At 45.7% G+C, this 22,125-nt stretch overlaps 1 protein-coding gene across 1 annotated transcript; it reads right to left on the reverse strand.

Annotated features, from left to right (window-relative positions):
• Positions 1-4,573: 4,573 nt before the first annotated feature.
• On the reverse strand, positions 4,574-5,512 carry LOC146853794 (olfactory receptor 5I1-like). The gene has a single exon (XM_085650905.1). The coding sequence runs from the start codon at positions 5,510-5,512 to the stop codon at positions 4,574-4,576; it is 939 nt and encodes a 312-aa protein (XP_085507031.1).
• Positions 5,513-22,125: the final 16,613 nt, after the last annotated feature.

Below are 22,125 nucleotides of genomic sequence, written 5' to 3' on the forward strand. Positions count from 1 at the left end.
CATAACAAAATAATGTCATTGATGTATCTGACATACATCGCCAAGTTGTTAATACAAGGGTATGTTGATAGTATATGATCAAGTTAAAATTTTACATAAACAAGAGACTACACTGCATAAATAAACTCTGTGTTCCTCAATAAACTAAGTCAAGTGATTCAAGCCTAGAGACAATCAAAACACACAAAGTGAATCCTACTCATATGAGCCGCAGTATAGACACACATCCTTTCATTGATAGCATTCCTAGAATCCAACTGCAATGAACACTTTGTCAGGTGTGCAAAGTGTTATACAAATGCAATTACAACATAATATAAGTTGTAGGCATAAATGTGAGGATCATGTTCTTCTCATGTCAATATAGTATTCCTATGGTGATGGGTTAGGCTCATAGTTACGAGCATTGTTCTGTAGTTTCTAAGTGTAGTTTTATGAATTGCATTAAATGTATTTCGAAAAAAAGTCAATTTTCTCTATTTGATTGACTGCATCAAAATAATTTCAATACAACGGAGTGAAGTGACACACACAGCACAATGAATGGTCTTATAATGGCCAAATAAGTTAAAGAGTGGGATCTGCAGCATCATACTGTTATAGCTTGCGGACTTTAGGATGTCTTTGTTTGCTATGCCGCTGGATACAATTTAAGTGTTTCATTTATGAGAGTTTGATTCATCTTTATCTCATATGCCTCTCCTATCTTCAAGTACCAAGAGGATATATCGAAATATACCCATGGTTATAGTTTTCTGAGAATCTGAGACCATATCAAAGAGATGATTAGAGTAAATTGTTATGCAAGGTAATAAAAGACAGGAGGCATATTAATGTGAATGTATGGCCAGTTGAGGAAGGCAGCTCTTCTTAAGAGTGTGATGCATTGCTGAGCAGCAAGGAGTTGCTATGTGAGAAAACAGTTTGGAGGGGGTAGAGTACCTTGAATAGGTGGCTGAATCATTTCAACAGACTGCTGAGTCGAAAGGGTATTGAGGCGGACAAAGAACAAGCATTGCAAAGTCAATAGGGCTTGCCTATGCAAGAGATACTGGCTACTGGCTTTGACAATGTCTTTAAGCCAAGTTCTGCTGTAGCACAGCTGCAATGCATCTAAGCTAAAAGTTAGAATAAAGCACTTTGACATGGCCAGCACAGGCCACGTCTTAACGCTTTAAATCCTGGTGGAAGGGGATGGGGCGAGTAGCAATGGAACTGGAAGGATGGGCAAGCAGCAATGGTGTATAGGGATGTTAGAGGGTAAGCAACAACAGCAGGGTAAACACAAAATGCGCTATGATGAGGCTACCACTGGCCATGTCATATTTCTTTTTATTCTGGCATGAGGGGCCAGGGGGTTACCCAAGCATGAATAACGGGGCAAGCAACAGACAAGGGGCTAATGACAGACTGCAGGGCAATCAAAAGACAATGATAGATGCAAAAAACTGTGGGTCAAGCAACACACTATAGCGCTATGATGCAACTATCACTAGCTGCATCATGTTGCTTATCCTTGATGGTGCAAGGTGGTAAGCAATTGTAGGGTATGGGGAAGATGTGGCAAGCAATGTTGGAAGGATATTAAAGTGCAAATAAAAACAACAGGGCAAGCAACACAAAAAAGCAGAAGGAATCAGTTAGTGCTGGCTCTATCATGGCAGTTTTTATTCTGGCGGGAGAGGGTGGGGATAAGTGCAAGCAAAAATGACGTGTCTAGCAACCTACAGCAGGACAGGTAATAGACAAAGGGGCAAGCTCAAACAACAGGGTAAACAAAAACACAGAAAAAGGGAGAAGGCCTGAAAACATACTCTTCTACAACCAAAAGAAAAACAGTTCCTCCAAAGCCTGATAGGCAGTGTAAGGACAGACACTGAAAAAAGGTAGCAGTACTTGGGCCACACTCCAGGGAATGGAGAAAACATTAGGAGGAAGTGAAGGCAATACACACTGACTGAGGAGAAGCAAGAAAAAGAGAATGACAGTGAAGACAGTCTATGGCAAGCAATGGGCAGGTGCTAAGCTCCCCGTAAGTGCTAAAATGTCTCGTAAGTGACATCACATGTTCAATCTCAGGCAAGAACAAGTTAAAAATTATGGTAATTCAATTCATATCTGTCTCATTACCCTTTTCTAAGGACCAATGTGCATGGATGCATTTACCTTCCCTGTAATTATACCCTTAAAGAAAGGATGTTTGCAGACAAAAGAGTTCAGAAAGATGAAAAGGCAACCCCTACTTTGTGTTTTCTAGTATGTGCTACGAAACCAGGCAATATCACACAACATCAAATGTTTGTTCTTTGCCCAAAGATGGAAAAATGGAAAGAAACTGAAGGCACAGTTCATTGGACCGGTCCCACATAAGCTTGGCAAAAGCACAGTTTGCGCACTACTTTAAAAAACAGAGCCCTACCCATATGCTTGATAAAATGCAATGCTTATAGATCCTTGTACTCGCTTTCAAATAAACACAACACCACACAGACCTAGCCCAACAATGTAAAATAAATGTAATTCTATCTATGAACTGAAAATTCAAAGGAACCGAGTGATGCAGCTTCTTTAATACAACTCTGCTGCTGTGTGAAGAAGCAGCCTAGTTGAGATTACACATATTCATTTTTTGGCATGTTTCTTCACTATGACTAGTTAGTGCAGGAACAGGTCCAGACCACACAGTAACAATGCATTTATTACCCCAGGTTCTTTCCTGGTATCTCAAGGCAAAAGTCTGGACAGAGTGATACTGGTGTTCAATAACTGAGCACAGAGCACCCAACTGTATTTATATTTCTCATGTCCTAAGTCGAAATTCTCCATTAAATTGGTCTACGTCATTTGTCATAAGAACAGATCAGAAGAAATGTGTTAAATGCCCACCATTAACCAACTAACTGCTATAAAATGGTGTAATGGGGTGCAAACATATTTTCGGTAATGCACATCCTTGACGTGGGGTGGAAGTGGGCTGGAAAGAGGGATTTGAGTACTGGCAATTTAGACAGGCAGTGAGTTCAACAAAATAAAAGCTTCGGTCTCCACTACATAAAAATGTATCGGTGAATGTCTTACATCAAGGTTAATAACTTGTTTGTATCAACAATTATCTTACAGTTTATAAAACATTATAAAACTGGCATAGTATTATTTAAATAGTTCCAATCAGTTAACACTTTAGCGTATTGTTCACTAAAATCTTGATACTTGCTCCAACTGTTAGAATCTTTGTAGACCCAAATTTGGGGGGCTCGCCTAATATATTATACCATGACAATTCAAAGAGGTCATCTAAATCAGTTTACTGAAGTCAGTGCTTCTGTAACCAATATTACTGGATCAACGAGAACCAGACTCAAGTTTAACATGTGTGGATCCACACTTGGCAAAACAGTTGCTGAAAGGGGAGAGGCTGCGAGAACAGGTACTGCTTGGTCCCATGCTCCCCGTCCAGCACCACCGACAATGCTGCTATCCATGCCTCAGCCTGACAAAGCAATGGATAGCTTTCTGCCTATTCCCTCTAGTACTAATGACCAGCACTACCCCAGTTGACATTGAATCTACTGCTGGGCGTAGGACTACGCTACGCTCGCGTAGTTTGCGTAGTTTGCGCAACTACGCTCTACGCAAATTGCACATAGCACAGTGCAAAAACGCGTAGTACAGCGGGCATTTTTTACTTGCTCGCGGTCCTCAACGTCAAGTTGGCGACTGCGAGCGAGCAAAATAACATCCCTGCGAGACTTTTTCCTCGTTCGCGATGAGCAACATCAAGTTGCCGATCGCGAGCGTGGAAAATAAACCTCCCAGCGAGATTCTCAACGCGGGGAGGTCAGGTTTCTCATTGTGAGTGGTCGCGTATGCTCGCTACCGCTCGCACCAGTCCACATTGAGAAAGCTGCCGCTTGAGTACAAATCTACTCGAGTGGCAGAAAATGACCGCCTGCACTGTGCAAGATGAAGTTTGCAATGATTGCACAGTGCGGACATGCATCCGGCACTGTGCAATCAGTGCAACAGCATTTTGCACAGTGCACTACGCAGTTCGCGTAGCTACGCGAATCACTGCTCAGAGCAGCAGTAGTGGCTTGTGCAGGTAAGCGTGGTGAGGCATGTGGGAGACATTCGACAGACGTAATGAGGGAAAATGTATTATTTATTTGATTTCCCCTCCTTGTCGTCTTTTGAGTCACCCCCCCACCCCACTGCCCCACCTCTCTTACCTGCATGGGCCGCTCCTGTAGAGTAGGAAGTAAATGTCAGTTAAATATTGCTCAGGATCAAGAAACACATGCATATTTAAGGCATACCAGGCATACAATGTTATTCTCCAGTCCCAGAACTATGTCCTATAATAGCATTGTAGAGGTGTGGGGATACCATTAGGAATCAGGGATTTCAGATCCCTTGTATTCACCCACCTAAATCCAGGCAACTCATAGTGATGGCCCGGGCAAGCATGAACACAGATCACCTACGACTTGTGTTAATATATAGGACATGTCTTAATGTCTACATAAAGATGGTTTCATTCCCTGTCGGGTCTTGATGGTTGCAAAAGTCTCCATCACTGTGTTTTAAATGTCCAGCTCAATATCTTCCTTACAGCTTCTTTCACTTCATTGTTTCTCAGGCTGTATATAGGAGGGTTTAAAGCAGGTATTAAGACAGTGGGGATCACAGCAACCACTTTGTTCTGCCCCTCTGAAGAGCTTGAATTGGGGAGGATCTCCATCAAGAAACCGCTGCCAAAGAAAAGAAACACACAGGTCAAATGAGAGATGCAGGTCGATGCAGTCCGGTGTCTCCCTGCTGTGTTACCAATCTTCAGGATGGTGGTAATAATGTAGGAGTATGAGACAAATATAACAAGGAGGGAACCTATGACTACAAAGGAAGCAAATATAGAACGGATCCATTCATTTATCAAGATGTCAGTGCAGGATAGCTTTAACAGCACAGGAAAATCACAAACAAAGTGGTTCATAACATCAGGACCACAAAAAGATAACCGATAAAGACAGACTGTGTGTATCAGAGAGTGCAGAAAGCCACCTATGTATGACCCTGCAACCAAACGCAAAAACATACCATTGTTCATGATGACTGTATATGTCAATGGGTTACATATTGCTACATAGCGGTCAAATGCCATTGCTGCCAACAGGAAGGATTCTGCACTGGCAAAGGCACAAAAGAAAAAAATCTGACCAATGCAGCCAGAAAAGGTGATCATCCTTTCCTCCGTAAGAAGATCAGCCAGCATCTTTGGAGAGATAGTAGATGAAAAACCTAAATCCAAAAAAGCAAGTTGGGTGAGGAAAAAGTACATGGGTGTGTGGAGCTGGGGGCTGAGCCACACAATGACCATAATGCTGCAGTTGCCCAGCAGAGTGAAGGTGTAAACTGATAAAAACAGTAAAAAGAGCAGAACTTCCAGCTCTGGATCATTGGTGAATCCCACAAAGAAGAACTTGGTGACACTGCTTTCATTTCTGGGCATCATGTCTTTGGATGATAGTTTATCTAAAAGAAAGAAGACATACAGCACATACATCAACTTTGATATAGTACTTTTTGATATACACACATTAAAACCAAAGTCTGTGAAAATGTGTATTATTTAAAATAATGAATCATATTATTATTTATAATAATCAAGGTCCACAAAGCAGGGGAACTTTTCAGACAATTATTCATGTCTAGATTGAACAGGGTTCTCTGGAGTACAGTAAAGTATGATTAACATCATGGCTGGGGGGGCAATTAGGAGGATATGTAGCCTGGCACACTGACTTGGGTTTTCACCTCAATGCCATTTTTTATGATTATAATTCCTGAGCCATTGCAAGTGATCACAAGCAGAGTCTATGCACCATATCTGTCTCAGGAACTGGGCCAGATGGCTGCCTCCTTTTCTTGATTAGGTGCACTGGTCAATGTGTTAAGACCCTCAAGTGGTAAATGTTCCTAGGTTCTCCGGGTGAGATAGTCCATAGGCACGTGTCAATTGCTTTTCATCACACTGCTCTTGGCACCACCCTCTCGGTTTGTACAGGTGAGAAGTGTCATGAGCCAAATGTTTGGTGTTCAGAAAAATAAGGCTGTTCGATTGGAAAGGTTGTGCAGTATCACTGCGATTCTTCTAGATGCAGCCACCTCTTCTGAGTGGATGCATCTAGATAAATTGAAGCAATATTGGGTGCCCTAGCTAGTTGTTCAGCACCACTTCTTGACTGAAAATTCTGGTTATAGTTTTTATGTTTCTACTTCTATATATTTATATTTAATATTTACTCTTGGAATCAGCATTTATGTTTGTGTAAACATAAAATGGGTTTGTATTTTTCAGTATGTGAGCAATACACACTCAGGCATAGAGGAAAATATCTTTTGACACTGTTTACATTGCCATACACATTCTAACATGGTTGTTACAGGTGGGTATTCATTCAATATTGATAGTTCATGAATGACTACATCCCACGTGAGTTTAGAGAATGAGAATGAGCATGTAGTTTAGGGGATCCAGTGCAAACACTGTTGGTACATTCAGTCACTGTTGAAATCACCAGCAAGCACAGCCAACCAATAACATATGTTTGAGGTTGAGCGTAAGGTATGACTGCTTGCATACCTTAGTATTCCTCTCTTGTCGGCTGAAAGCCACCCCCCTGCTTTTGATGTGTTGAGTGTGCTTTAGAAATCCTTGCTTGCTATTGGGCCTTGCCCCTCCTCTTCTCTTTTGTTCCTCCTAGGAGCAGGGACTAACGATTGTCCTTTTTATTCGTTCTTTGTGGGGCTCTTTTCTTGGTTTCCTTCTCGTATTTGATGATGCTTCCCTTTTCATTTGCAGAGCATTCTTGCTCTGAGCTTAGCTTTGCTGCAACGCTGTTTCCGTAAACTGAGCTGTAAGTCCTGCTGTTATCCCTCACAGTTACCACGCTCTTGCCCCTTGCCCCACCCTCTGTGCTGCCGGGCGTCGCCCTGACCCACTCCGCCCTTCAAACCTTCCTGGCATGGGTCACTTCCTCGCATGATTACTGACTGCTATGCTGAAGGTTTACACCGTGAACATGACTTCACTGTAGGGTGACCAGACAGCCTGGATTTCCCTGGACGGTCTCTGTTTTTAGGTCTCGCAGAGGGCAGTGCATGCGCTGCCTCTCCGAGGCATTAAGTAATTAGTATGTTGGGTGAAACTCAAGGTAATTTCTACTGCTGCTTGCCATTGGTTTAACTCTGGCATTGCTCTTCTTATAGGGCTTTTCATTGGCTGCTGTTCCGATACTCACTTCCGTTTATTCCGGAAGCAGCACAGCCTAACTACAGTTTTCCTCCACTTTTGTGTGTTCATCTGTAGTTGGTGAGCACTACATTCTTTTACGGTCTCCTCGTCTTCCTCCTCCGGCTTCACCATGGACTCGCCAACGACCCCCACGGTAGCCGATAGGGAGCAGCTCGCCATGCCTGCTTCACTGGCAGTTACACACATTCGTTCCCTAACCGGTGGTGATGTGTGTCTTTATTGTGTTTCTCCGTGTGGGGGCTCTGTGTGCCCACTGATGCCCTGTGCGGTGGTGATGTGTGTCTTTATGGTGTTTCTCCGTGTGGGGGCTCTACATGCCCACTGATGCCCTGTGCTTCTATGAATCCAGACGGCAGTCATGCGTCGGATGCTTCTTCGCAGGTCTCCTGGGGGGAGTTGTTAAACTTTTGTTTCCCTTTCACCGATGCCTGGCCTCGGATAAGGATTAGGTCTGGGCTTCGCTACATGTCTGTGCTTTGCTCTTCACTTAAATTTACTCGCCTTCCTTTCCAACGGCTGCCTTTGGTCCCATCAGAGCTGCAGCCAGAAGGTGCAAAAAGGTTAATGCCAGTGGCACCCTGCCCCATCAGAGATGACAAGCGCACGCCTAACACAAAACATCGCTAAAGCGGGCGCCTATCTCCCCGGACCTCTCTCCTCTACCCTCATCATTTCTTTCGAAATATTCTCACCCCGTGTTCCCCTCGTTGTTTATGAGATTGTTCCGGAATCAGCACCCCAGGCGGAAGAGGGGGTGTGGTTACTCTGAGGCAGAATGTGGGGGTCCCCGGTTCCCACCGCAGACCCTCGTGTGTGACTCCGGAGCCGGCGCTTTAACCTCTCAGCTTTACAAGAGGGCACCAGGTGCAAGCACAAGATAAGCCGAGGACCCTTTACAGCCTCTCAGTGTCAGGCCAGAGTGGGGTGGGGGGTCTGTAGACTTCCAGCAGGGCACATGTACACATCCAGAATATCTCACACGCAGATACAACACATTCATAGACTAGACAAAACACAGAAACAAAAACATAGAGGTACATGAAACAGACCGTGTCTCTCACGCACACCTTGAAACTCAAAACCTCAGCCTAGTTAATTTGGGTTGATTTTTTAAAGTTTGTTGTGCTTGGTGTTACATTGTACCAATTGTTCAGGTGATGGGAGGCTGGATTGTACACAGCAGTGTTGCTCGGTAGGTGGTGTCATGGCTGTCTGGGGGGGGAGAGAGAGTGTGTGTGTGTGTGTGTATTTGTGTTTGTTTGAATTCTTGAACACCTGTTTTCTGGTATAGCTCGTACCCGGATGTAAAAAACACACAGAAAATACACAAGATTGAATAAATTACTCGCACCTTGAGATCTGTTGTGCGTCTGCCATGTAAGACATCTCAGTAATTCCTTTCTCTTCAGCTAATTGATATAAACTGTGCCGGGACCCAACGGCACCTAATAGCCCCAGAGGTGTGCCAGCACTGAAAGCAGTCGGAGAGCTCTGCCACATCTCTGCAGTCACCCACCGAGACCCGGCGAGCAGACCAGCCTGAAAGCCTCTTCGCATCTCTCTCTCTCTTTTTTTTCACAACTCCCAGTTTTCAGTTTCTCTTGCTTCTACTTCCTTGTATCTTTTTTCACTTCACCATCCCTACTCACCTCTAAGCACTGCGGATTACTTTCAGCCTGTCAATATATTTGACAAGTATGTACTTCCTTTACACACTTGCAAATAGAATCACAATTACAAGTAACAAACATGTCAATTGCTCTGTGCGCACTGTTGAGAGGCCAAGGATTGAATGACCATGTGTTCTAAATATATATGGCCCACTGAAAAGCACTGTCGGAAACTAGCACTACTTTCAGCCTCAACTCCAGAGGTCGCAAACATGACCCTTTATCAACAATCACACAGGCGCCTAAAGGCGACTCAGTTCACAGTAGGCACTATTCAGGGATAATACACTGCAAAAAAAAAAAAAAAAAAAAAAATCCTAAATAACATCCTGGAGCAACCAGAAACTCTTAGGGAAAGCAAGATTAAGTAAAACATCTGAAATGTAAATAGTAACTACATCCCTGACAACTTGTTTTTTTACAGATATTGCTCAGAAATTGATCAGTGTTTTTTCCTTTAAAGTTAGCAACATGAATATAAGGCTAGATAGGGGGCCCCTTTCAAGAGCTGTCATTAATTACTGCCAGGTTTTAGTACCGGAGGGACCCACCCCACTTAAAGCCACCCCGCATTCTGAACACGTTTTTACAACAGCCAACAATCTATGCCTTCTTCTCTAAGGACCTGCAGGAAATGGAAGTCTGCGTCAATGTTTCATGCAGTCTGAAACCAGGGAAGGAGCTGCCCTGTGTGTGTGTTTACTAATGGTTTCTGAGGGTGAATGTAGCTGCTGCTATTGGTACCTGCCTTTAACAGACCTTGGCTGATTCAAGAAGGATTTGTGCCAGTGAAGCGGTTTTGAAATGCTCAAGCAGGAGTTAGTTGTCACTGTGTCATGAGACTGTAATTTATGGTGACTCGAAATTGATTTCAGTATTTTGATAAAAACTTAGAATTTTTGATGGGGTCACAGTGCTCCATGTTGTTGATTGTTGAAGCCAACAATTTTCGTGGCGCGCTTTCAGGGCTTCAGATAGAGACCAATTGTAAAATAAGAACAAACCAATATCGCACTATCTGATGGCATGAGTGACTTCTCTTCTCTTCTAAGCCTCTGTTTTGGTTGTATTGTTTTGCCCTGTGGGAATCCAGGCAACGGGGGAGGCAGGCTCGGATTAAGACCTGTAGAGGCCCACAGCACTTTATAAAGATTTTGGTAACCCCATATATAGCTAAATCAAAATATAAACAATAATAAACCGTAAAATAAAAATACATTTTTTGAAATGAAACAAAATGTTGGAAAATAATGTTTATTCCACTTTATATTTTCTTTATTTTTTTATTTCAACGTATTTTATTAAATTTTTTATAGAAAGGTAAGCGCGCTTTACCATTACAGGGTATCAGCCCAAATTGGCTGTTTTTGCCATGGTTACAGGTAGGTGTTATGCATGTTTGGCTGCCCCCCTTTCCAATGTCTTGCTAGGAGATTAAGGGTAGCTGAAAGGGAAAAGAAAGAGAATAGAAAAGCGAAGGGAGGAGATAGTATACAAGAAGAGTACTTTAGCCATTGGACTTTTCTGGGCCTGTGGGGTTTTGTTTTGGGGGCAGACGCCCCTCTTCATGTGAGTTCACTGGGGTTCGTAGGGGTCCAGGTACTCGTCCAGTGATGTCCACATTACCCTAGTTGCTGGTCTCCAGGGTGAGTTTCACAGTGCAGTGCTATCTGCGCCTCTGAGGTACGTCACCCAGTTGAGCCAGCCTTTGAATTTCGTTTTAGCTGTATCCTTCCAGTTGGACAGAACCATTTTCACTGCCGAGTTCAGAAGGAGGTCAAACAAGTCCCTATTGTGCTGTGAATTTAGCTCTGCGGTCATAAACGCGGTGGCAAGGGTAGAGAACTCTGGTTTTAATGTGCACACCAGCGCTTTTTTAATGAAAATGAATATTTTCTCCCAGAACGCTTTAATTTTTGGGCAGTAGAAGATGAGGTGTGCAAGGTCTCCCATTTTGTTGTCGCAGTTCCAGCACAAGTCGTTTTCCCTGAGGCCTAGCGCTGCTAGACGAGCCGGGGTCCAGTAGGTCTTGTGTAGCAGCCAGAATTTTGTCTGAGCTAGTACTGTGGAGATTTTGTTCCGTCAGGGGGAGGCCCAGAGAAGAGTCTGTTCCTGCTCGCTTAGTGTGGTACCAAGTTGTTTTGACCAGTAGTTCGCTGGCTTAACATTAATTTTGGTAGTGCTTGGGCGTAATAGCTTGTATAGGTGCGATACCTGGTGGCCTATTCTGTTGAGTTTCGTCATGTATTGAATAATTGATGGGTTGTGTTGTGCCAATTTTGGCTTTTGTTAGTGCTGTTCTGATTTTTAAGAAATTATAGAACTCGATGTCAGGTAGGCTATATCTCTCTTTTAGCGTGGTGAACGTGATGGGGTTGCCTTCCTCTTCCAGTTGTGCTGGGTAGGAGATTCCTTTAATCTTCCATGCCTCTATAGACAGGCATCTCCCCTTATACTTAATCTTTGTGTTGCCCCACAAGGATTCACATTTCGAGTTCCTTACGCTGTTCTCCATTTTTTTGTCTATTTTGAGCAGGGCCATTTTTGTGTTTTTGAATATTGGGCTGGAGGCGTGTGTGTTTGTTGGCTGTTAGTAGCACCAGTTGTTCTAGGTTGTTTAGGATGGCTCGCTCGATTAATAGCCATACCGGCGTGTACCCTTGAGGGGGTAACATCCATTAGGCTCCCTGCTTTACTAGGAATGTGGTTTGAAAGGTTCTGTAGTCTACTAGGTTTAATCCACCCAATTGTTTGTCTAGCCTTAGTTTTTTTATGCTTAATCTTGCTTTTTTGCCTCGCCATAGGAATTTATTAATCATCTTGTCCAATTTGCGGTGGAAGTCGTCAGTGAGTAGAAGTGGTAGCATGCTCAGTAGGTAATTAATCATCGGGGTGATCATCATCTTGACTGTTTCAATTCTGTCCCACCAGGTTATAAATTTGGGGGACCAGGACTCCAAGAGAGTCTTTGTCTTCCCTAACAGTAGTTTCTCATTTTGGTCTAGTGTGGACTTAAGGTCATTACCAAAGTGGATCCCTAGGTATTTGATGAACCCCGTTTGCCAGGTCAGGCCCAACCCCCCCAATGCATCCCTAGTGGTGTGCACGTTGAGGGGTTTACATTTTAACTTGTCCCTGTTGAGCTTAATCCTGAGTGGTTTGAGTATGTTTCTATGGTTTCTATCAGGGCCGCGATGGAGGTCGTAGGTGGCTCTGTCACAATGAGGATGTCATCCGCATAAGCGGCTAGTTTGACTTCCACGTCATTGATGCTGATTCCCTTCACTTGCTCGTTATCCTTGATATCTCTGATCAGGGGCTCCAAGGCCAGCAGGAATAATGAGGGGGATAAGGGGCAGCCCTGTCTTGTTCCGCGTTGTAGAGCGAAGGGGTCGGAAAGTGACTCATTAACTACAATGCATGCTCTGGGGTCCCCGTACAGTGCCATTACCTTTTGTGTGAATGTTTTCCCAAGGTTAAATGACCGTATGCATTGTTCCAGGAAGGCCCAAGATACTCTGTCGAAAGCTTTCTCTGCATCTAATGTGATAGACACCGCTGGCTCAGCTGTTTTAGTGGTGCACTCTAGTATATGGCAGAGGAGTCTGGTGTTGTTGTGTGACATACGGGTCTTTAGGAAGCCTACCTGTGAGTTGCTTATTAGACTGGGCAGTATGGGGTTTAGTCTTGCAGCCAGGATTTTTGCATATATTTTTCAGTCCACATTAATTAGAGGTATGGGCCTGTAGTTTTTGGGCAATAGCACGTCTTTGCCTTTCTTTGGGATTACTATTATATTTGCCTCCGACATGGAATGGGATACTAATCCATTCTCCGCACAGTGGTTGAACACCTTTTTCATTGTGGGTTTCAGGTGCGACAGAAAGGATTTGTAGAAAGTGGCTGTGTACCCATCTGGGCCTGGTGCCTTGTTGACCTTTAGAGACTTGACCGCCATCTATATCTCAGCCGTACTTATTTCCTGCCTTAGCTTCTGAGCTTCTCCATTTGTTAGTTTTGGGAGGTCTAGTCTGTCCAGGTAATTTGTACACCCTTCCCGGTCTAAGACCTGATCATTTTTATAGAGTTCTTGATAAAACTCTTGGAAGGTTCGCAGGATTTCTTTATGTCTTGTGTGTGTGTTGTTGTATGAGTCGGTGATGGCTGAAATGGTGTATTGTCTTTGTTTGTGCTTTAGGTAGGAAGCTAGGAGCTACCCGCTCTATTAGCCTCGCAAAGGTTAATGGCCTTAAATGTGTTCACCCACAACCCGGCCCTCTCGCTCAATATTTTGTTGTACTCGTATTTTTTCCTAGTGAGCTCTGTTAGGGTGCTAGTGTCTTGTATGGCTCTGGCGTGGGCATTTTCCAGTCTTTTGATGCCCTGCTCGAGTTGGGCCAGTTGTTGATTAGCGTTTTGGTTGATTTTGACCTTGATTCCTATTATTGTGCCCCTGACTGTCGCCTTGAGTGCATCCCATACAATCGTGGGGTCAGTGTCTTGTGTGTCATTGTGCCTAAGGTAATCCTTTATGGCCTCCTCTATTTTAGTTTTGTTTACTGGGTCAGACAAGACGTCGCTATTAAACCTCTATCTTCGTGGGATTTCTTCGTTGTGGCACCCGCTCAGCTGTAGGCTGATGCACGAGTGGTCTGAGACTAACCTAAGTGCAATGTCAGTATGTTCTATTAGGTGTGTGTGTGGGCCTGTGATCAGTATGTAATCTATCCTGCTGTATGAGTTGTGCGGGTTGGAGTAGAAGGTGTAGTCTCTAGTGTCCGGGTGTTGGAGCCGCCATGGGTCTTTGAGGTTGAATCTGGTACAGATGTTCTTTAGTGTGTTGTGGGCATTTGAGGGTTGAGAGTGGCAGTGTGATTGTCTGTCTAGTATGTGGTCTAGGGCAATGTTAAAATCCCCGGCCACTACAGTAAGGTAATTCTGGAGGATGTCCTCTAGCTTGTGTGAGACTCCCTCCCAGAACGCGGGGTCATCTGTATTAGGGCCCTATATGTTGGCAACATGAATGTTCTCCTCCCCCCTTCTCAGGTGTGTTATCAGGATTCTCCCTGCTTCGTCGTGGTGGTGTGCTTCTATTGTTAACTTGGAGTTCCTAGTTATCAGTGTAATTACCCCGCGTTTCTTCCCTACTGCCGGTGAGCACACTACCTGGGATATCCCGTTGGCTTTCACTAGTTTGGTATCCTCCAGAGATAGTTTGGTCTCTTGTAACAGGACCACATCCCCCTTGCTCTAAGCCAGGTAGTCGAGTATCTTTTTCCTCTTGACTGGGTGGTTGAGGCCCTTGACATTGAGGGAGACTACCTTTAGGTCAGACGCCAGGTTAAGCTTGTTGGTTTGTGTCATTGGCTATGGTAGGTGAGCGCTGGTAACCCTATTCTGCATCCCCAACTCTCGCTTAGTGTGCGCATCCCCCTCCTGCTTGGGTTCGTTTCCTGGTATGGTGAAGGTGACTGATACCTGTATTCCCCCGTGTTGGGTCTGCTGTTTGTCCTTCTTGTTCTGGTCATAGTGTTACTTCTTGTATAGAAATGTATAGATAGAAGGGTTGAGATAGTATAGAAGACAGTGGAAAGATTAAGGAAAGAAAGAAAAGACAGGCGAGGTATATATAAGGCAAGAGCTCATCAGCTGTCTATGCTTCTTCTCTCTGGGGCCGATTATGTCTCAAGTACAGCACAGCTATTTGTGTCCGGTTGTGTGGCCCTTCTTCTGTGCTTACTTCTGTGCCTGTTGATTGCACCCCTTTGTACTTGTTGCAATTCCTCTCTTGGCAGTTTTGGGAGGGGGGAAAGCGGGGTTGTTGGAGGGCCCTCGATCCTCCCCCTCACAGCTCTGCTCGCACTGATCCTCGGTATACAGGCTCAGCTGATTGGCTCCCCATCTGCCCCGATCTCTCTGGCATGGTATTTGTGCGCTGCAGTATCGCGTGTGTTTTCGTGCGCGGCCCCGGTCGGGAGCGGCCTGTTTCCTCATAGCGTTACTCTCCTCCGGTGCATGTCTCCTCTCCTGCACACGATTTTCCCTGGCTGTGCTCACTGAGTTGCTCCTGCGCGCTTCTCTGGGACGCGCCCTTGACCTTCCCTGTGTGCTGGGCTCACTGAGTACCGATTGTGCTTCCTCTCCTCTGCCCAAGATGACGGCTGTTGCTTGGGCGCGTTTTAGTTTCGGTTTCGCCTCTTTTGTTCTGAGCGCACCCCCTGCTCTCGCTCCTGTGATGTCCCGCTATTCTTCACCCTGTGAGTGTTTCTCCTTTTGTATCGTCCCTTTAACCTCCTACAGCTTCTGTATCTCTTCACTGGCTCGGTTGCTCCTTCGCGCTGCTCTGGGGCGCGCCCTTGCCTGAATCTGTGTGCTGGCGCTCCCTTGCTCGACTGCCCACGTTTCGCTATTTGAGCCCTTGCTTAGTTGTGGCTCTGAGGCAGGGGCTGTTGTGGCACTCCGTGGTCTACAGTCCGCTCTGCTCACCTCTCATCGTGTGCCTCCCTCTCGCAGCGCTTGCTAGCGGTTTCGAGTCGCCATTTTCTTTTTTTCTTCGCTGTACTGGGTTTCAGGCAAAGAAGGTCCGTTTCTCCTTTGTTTCCGGGGGAATCCTTATGAATTTGCTTTGGTCGTATGGTGTTGATCTTCCGATATCCATAAACGTTCATCTTTCCTCCTTTCTCCCGGTGTGAACTCTTGGGATCGCTATTTTACCTCCCGGTACGACGGAGCGGCTGATTCACGCAAGCATCGCCCTCACTTTATATTTTCAGCTTGCAGTTTTTCACCATATGGTCCATGGTAAATCCGGCAATGGAAAATGTCTGTGGTGCCCCCGTTCCCTTGATGCATGTGCTTATTTTGCTTAATGGTCAATGCAGCCCTGGGGGGATGGCATGTAGCATTACATCCAGAGCGGCCAACTTTGGGACTGGGGGAACGAGGTTCTAGATTCAGTTTGAGCTCGACAGCCTTTGATTCTGATTAAAATCACTTAACCTGCCCGTCCCTATAACGTGAATGTAACCTTGTGTAACTGGTTCACGTATAAAGTGCTCCAATACCTTCAGGTAGAGTTAGCGCTATATAAAAGCACAAAATAATAAGCCATAGTGAAAAGGTTGTTACGCATGCTGTACTTGTGATGTGCATGCAATTTCAGCACGTTGCCTTTCTCCTCGGGAATGGAGGCCCGGGGCGTAACACAAACCCATGCGGCGTGGGTAGGGACACTGTGAAGAAAAGAGTGGTGCACTCCTTTGTAAAAATATTTCGGGTATTGTTAACAGATGGTAATACGGTAGATGGTGCGATAGGGTAAGTCCTCCTGAGTATGAGGATGATCAAGTTGTGGATGCACTCTCTTAGAATAAGAGAGAGACTCCCTTATGCACTCAGTGAAAAAGTTTTAATCTTTAATCAATAAAGTAATTTTAATCAAATAAAGCAATTACTTTATTGATTAAAGATTAAACTTTCTCACCGAGTGCATAAGGGGACACTCTCTTATTCTAAGAGAGTGCAACCACGTGGGTAGGGACACATCATGGAACCCCTCAACCCTCAAACAATGGGGCCCCAGTTCAGGCCAAGGAGTATCGGTAAGATATCTGAGACTCAGGGACCCTCATCACATTCTGCAGGGTGGTCCTCATCATTTTGCGCTAGACCACTGTCGAGGCCTGTGTGATCCTGCTGCTTCAGCGTCATTGCCACACTTTATTTCGCATGACATTTTTATGTACGCATGCCTGTAAATGACAATGCCTGTTATGTATGTGTTAAGAAAACCTACAAAGTGTGTGCTTACGCGCACCACTTGCAGGTTTTCAAAACACATAAATAAAAGACAATGTCAATAGCACAAACCCTTGCAAATGCGAGACCTATTGCATTGCAAATGCTTGTTTGAGAAGTGCCCCAGTTTCCCGACACTTTTTTCCAAAATGAAGAAATGTCCTGGTTTTCGGGCAGCGCCTGGATTAATTAAAGTAATGCCCCTGTTTTTAAGGGCGGGTCAGGTGAACCTGCACATTAATCGCAGTGTTATGCAGGCTCACATTTCGACCGTCCCTCTTAGAAATGGGGACAGAAGTTCACTTCTTTAATCTCTCCTGCTGTGCTGCTTCGCCTCATTGAAGCAGCGCAGCGGGATTCAACGAGGTGTGAATCGGGGATGCAGAGGCCTTAGGGCAAGGCCAGGCCCACCAGCAGCCGGACCCTGGAGCTCTTCACAGAATGGAAGATAATGTGCAAAATACATATTTTCTATAAAGAACATAGCCAAAAAAAATATATATAATGTTATAAATATTTGTATATAACAAGTCCTGAGACCTTTAGTCTTATTTCTCTGTCTGTGCACGTCCCGGTTTTTCATTCTGAAAATCTGGTCACTCTACTTCACTGTAATTATTCGGGGGCATATCAGCAACACCCGGCGATAATTATCGCTCAGCGCTCTTAGCGTGAGGATAATTATCGCAGGGTAACGTGGATTTTTATCACTGAGATAGCGTGCTATTAGCAACGCTTATCTCCTCAGCAATAAAAATCCTCACGCTAACTGCCTAACGTGAGATTATCGCTGGAAACCCAGCGATAATCTCACGCAATGTGGCGTTAGCTTGCTGAAAGGGACTCACAAACTTAGCCATGATACCCACCTTCCATAGGATATCCTGGCTAAGTCAGTCCTGAAACAGGCATAAGGAAAGTAGCGATAACAGGGGTTATCGCTACTTTTCCTGACGCTATGCTTTATAGCGTGGGGCTTGATGATAGGAGAAATGTCGCTTAGCGACATTTCTCCTGTCATGTTAGGTCAGGAACGCCCACTTTGCATCTCATTAGAGATGCAAAGCTGGGCGTTAGGAATCCTGACACTAAAGCAAGGTTTCACGCGTTAGCGTGACCGTGCTGATTAGGCAATAATCCCCATTTGGGTGGGGGCTGTGTGTATGTAGGTAGGGGGTTTGTAAGGTCTTATCGCTACATGGTAGATGGACAAATTCTTAGGAGCCCCTGCCCACAAGCACACATAGCGCTCGGAGCTGCTGTGTCTGGTGCAGCGCTCTGATATGAGTGTGAATACCCAGCAGCTATCTGCGTAAATGTGGCCATCGGGGGAAGTAAGGTGGCAGACCAGTCTTCCCCTGGGATTTTCGTGCGGTAGGGCTGGAAGGATACAGCCAGGGGAGGAGACTCGTCCTCTTCCTGTGCCTGGCACCCCCGGGGAGGGTAGTGAATTTTGGACCACCCACCCACCTTACAAGTTTTGAGGGCAGGGATGGTTTGGTTATACGCGTGCCAGTTTAGGACGGGTTGTGTAGGCTCGGGTTGGCAGTATTTTGGAGGGGTGGGGAGTCTTGGACGGGCGCACCTACCCCTCCAGGCAGGGGGAACAGGTGAATGATGGGGGGGCAGGATGCAAGAGTGCGTTGGTGAGAGATAAATGAGAGGATGTTGAAAGATAAGCGAGGAGGTGAATGGAGAGTTGGACAAGATCACAGAGGGGAACAGGAAGTGTGCAGAAAAGGTGAGAGGAATGGATAAATAATGAAATGTTTTGGGGTGGGAATTGTTTAGAGTTTAAGTTGATGTTGTGGTTAAATTATTTTATTTACAACCTGTCCTAATAAATAGCCTCTTATGCTTCAAGAACAGCGTGGAGTGTAATTATTGCGCAATAGATGCTTCAGCAACAACCTTATCAAACCCATTACAAGACAGCACGTACCCGGCACTGGCCACACGATAGCATCCTGCTCCACAACACAGACTGCAGTGAAGCACACCAACATTGGGGATCTGTACCTAGCTAGACTCATAGTACTACAGGGCAAGCACTACAGACACAGCTGTATCCTCCATGGACTCCCCTGCACAGCAGCAGAGGGGATCACCGCTCCTTCTGAACACTGCTGTGGAGAAGGGCGGGCGTTTTCTCCAGTAGTTCCATTGTGAGAGACGGTCTCTGTTTCTTTTGTTTGTGAAGGGGGTCTAGCTGGCCGCCCGTGAACGAAGGTGAAAGCTGTAGGGGTCTCTGACCGAGGGTGGCGGTGCAGCGGGTCCTCTGGAGCCACGAGCTCTTCGTGCCATCACCGATAGTCCTCAACAGGGCCGGCTTTAGGGCGGTGAGACCGGTGCCACCACACCGGGTGCTGGCTTCCTGGGGGCGCTGTGCTTGAAAGTTTATTATGCTTTTGAAACACCTGCTGCAGCGTTTCTTTCCCCCCAGGAATTACCAGGCCTCACATAAATGTCACAATAACTCCTGTGATTAATTACCGTCCTGGAGAGAGGACAGCATTTTGCATAGTTGATGATTTGACTTATGTGAAGTTAGTGCAGAGGGTTAATATGCCAGCGGCAAAGAACGTGTACCAAGTAGATTACAGAGTGCATATGATGTAAACAGATCAGCAGGTTACTGCTTTCAAAAGATACATCATTTTGTTACTTGCATTTTATAACTTAAAGTCCTAATATAGAATAGTTAACTATTAACGTTCATCCTAGAACTACATACACACTGCAAAGTATACATTATTAGAACATTGATTCATGTTGCAAAAAGGATTAATTTGGCTAGAAATCGATTCTTATTATTAGAGAACTCCCAACTATGCTGTTTCTTTTTCGACTCTGAGTTTGTGCTTCTCCACACCAAGCACTCTAAAACTATACTGCCTACCAGTATGGATGACAAGTGACTCCTACACTTTTAGTTCTTTGGCTTATGTAAAATTTCCTATACACTGATTTACACACGTACGATTGATTGTCTCTGTGTAATGTGTGTGTGATGTCAATCAATCAATCACTGCATTTGTAAAGCACGCTACATACCCGAGAGGGTCTCAAGGCGCTGGGGAGGGGGGTGCCACTGGTCAAAGAGCCAGGTCTTGAGGAGTCTTCTGAAGGCCAGCAGGTCCTGGGTCTGTCATAGGATGGTGGGGAGAGTGTTCCAGGTCTTGCGGTGAGGTAGGAGAAGGATCTGCCGCCGGCGGTGGTTTTTCGGATGCGAGGGACTGTGGCGAGGGCGAGGTTGGCTGAGCGGAGGCTTCGGGTGGGGGTGTGGAAGCTGAGTCGGTTGTTGAGGTAGGTGGGTCCGGTGTTGTGCAGTGCTTTGTGTGCGTGGATCAGGAGCTTGAAGGTGCTCCTATTGTTGACGGGGAGCCAGTGCAGGCCTCTCTGGTGGAGTGTGATGTGGCTGCGGCGGGGGACGTCGAGGATGAGTTGGGCCGAGGCGTTCTGGATGCGTTGGAGTCGTCTCAGGAGCTTGTTTGTAGTTCCTGAGTAGAGGGCGTTCCCGTAGTCGAGTCTGTTGGTGATGAGGGCCTGATATAAAGTGCTCGGACACCCTATACTGCTATGAGTGGCGCTATATAACTAATTCAATGCATCTGAGAGAGTGTGGTTATGGAGACTTCGTCGCTGTTAAAGGGTGCTAGTGAGAGAATCCATGGTGGAGGTGGTCATTGGGGGGGTGCCAACAAACATTGTCGCACAGGGCGCCACCAGCGCTAAAGCCGGCCCTGGTCCTCAATGGAGCCCAGGGCCCGAACCTTTTGACGATGATGGGGTTGGTTTATATGTTTCAGGGAGGCCGGTGCTCAATTAATAGAAGTAGACTCTTTCAACATAGGTGTTATTTCATGTTTATTTTATCTTTTTCATATAGCATTCAAATGTAAGTCATTCTGAAAACAAACATTGCATTTATGGCTACAAATTTAAATATTTACGACATTTAGGAGGTATATGACTTTCTGTTAAAGTGGGACACAGGTGAGGCGTAGGTTTTGCAACCTGGGACACATTGTAGTGGTAAAGGAGGTTAATGTACTCTTCACTTCAAGGAGCTGTGTGCATTTGCTACCCTGTGCAGCACCAGATAAACCTTTCAATTCACAGTTCATTTAACGCCAAAGTACTCTTCTTCCGGGGGGCTCAGTCCTTCCCCCTTAGCATCTCATAAAGTCTACCCACAAAACTGTCCACGTGCCCCTTTGTTGTAATCCTGCTTTTGGGTGCTCCTGTCTGTTTTTCCAAAATTAACCGTCCCTGCCATTTGTTTTGTGACATTTTAGTGCACAGAAGCAGTACACAACCTGCACATTGCTACTTTGCACTCACCTGCCCCTTTTCAGCCCGTCCCCGTTCCGCTACGGCTGTTGTGCCGATTGTTGCGGAGGGACGTTGCTCCTCCCCCTCCTCCCTCATGCATTTCCGGGGGCGGGATTGGGGATATTAGCAGCAAACAGAGGACTCGCGCGCTGCAGTTGTGGTATGAGCGCTAGACGCTGAGTACTTGAAGGTTGGAAGCGCTTGGAAAGCTTGTAAAAACTGCTCTGAATATTGGCGACCTCATTTTAATCTAATAATGTGGATATAGCTTTAAAATCTTTTAATCTAAAGACTGTGGATATTGCTTTTAAATTTCACTGACTTGTTTGCACATTGCTACTTTGCACTCAGCTGTCCCTTTTCAGCCTGTCCACGTTCCACCACGGCTGTTGTGCCGATTGTTGCGGAGGGACGTGGCTCCTCCCCCCTCCTCCCTCGTGCATTTCCGGGGGCGGGATTGGGGATATTAGTACCATGCTTAAGCGAGCGCACAGCGGACGCGCGCAGCGGGCACGCCAGGCTGCGCCCATCCGCGCTCGTTTAGCAACTAGCACTAGCCACGCTGCCCATGATTTCTCGCCTCCTGGAATCGTTTGGCGGAGAGAAGAACTTCTCAGCTTTGCCCACGGAGGTTGTCCGAACTACTCTGTTATAGTTGTCTCCATGTTGGGGGGGAGGGAGGACCGACCATTTGCATCCTGTGAGGCCTGTCCCTTCCGTATGGAGAAACATCCGGGAAAAGGGGACAAGAGTCTGGGTGGGGCAGGGGCACAATCGGTACCATCACACCTACAATCTTGTGCGGTACTGCAGGCTTGTATGATCAACTGCAGGTCTCTACCAAAACACACAGATGACATTTGGCTCAACTTAGAAATCAATTCCTGGGATATCATGTTTCTAACTGAAACTTGGTTAAAGATAGTTCTAACCCAGACCTAGGCCTGGCTATTCCTGAGGGCTATAGGATGGCCAAAGCGAATAGGCCAACCAAGAGACAGAGGGGGG

The sequence above is a fragment of the Triturus cristatus genome, chromosome 4_1 (genome assembly GCF_964204655.1).
Source record: "Triturus cristatus chromosome 4_1, aTriCri1.1, whole genome shotgun sequence".
Lineage (NCBI taxonomy): Eukaryota > Metazoa > Chordata > Amphibia > Caudata > Salamandridae > Triturus > Triturus cristatus.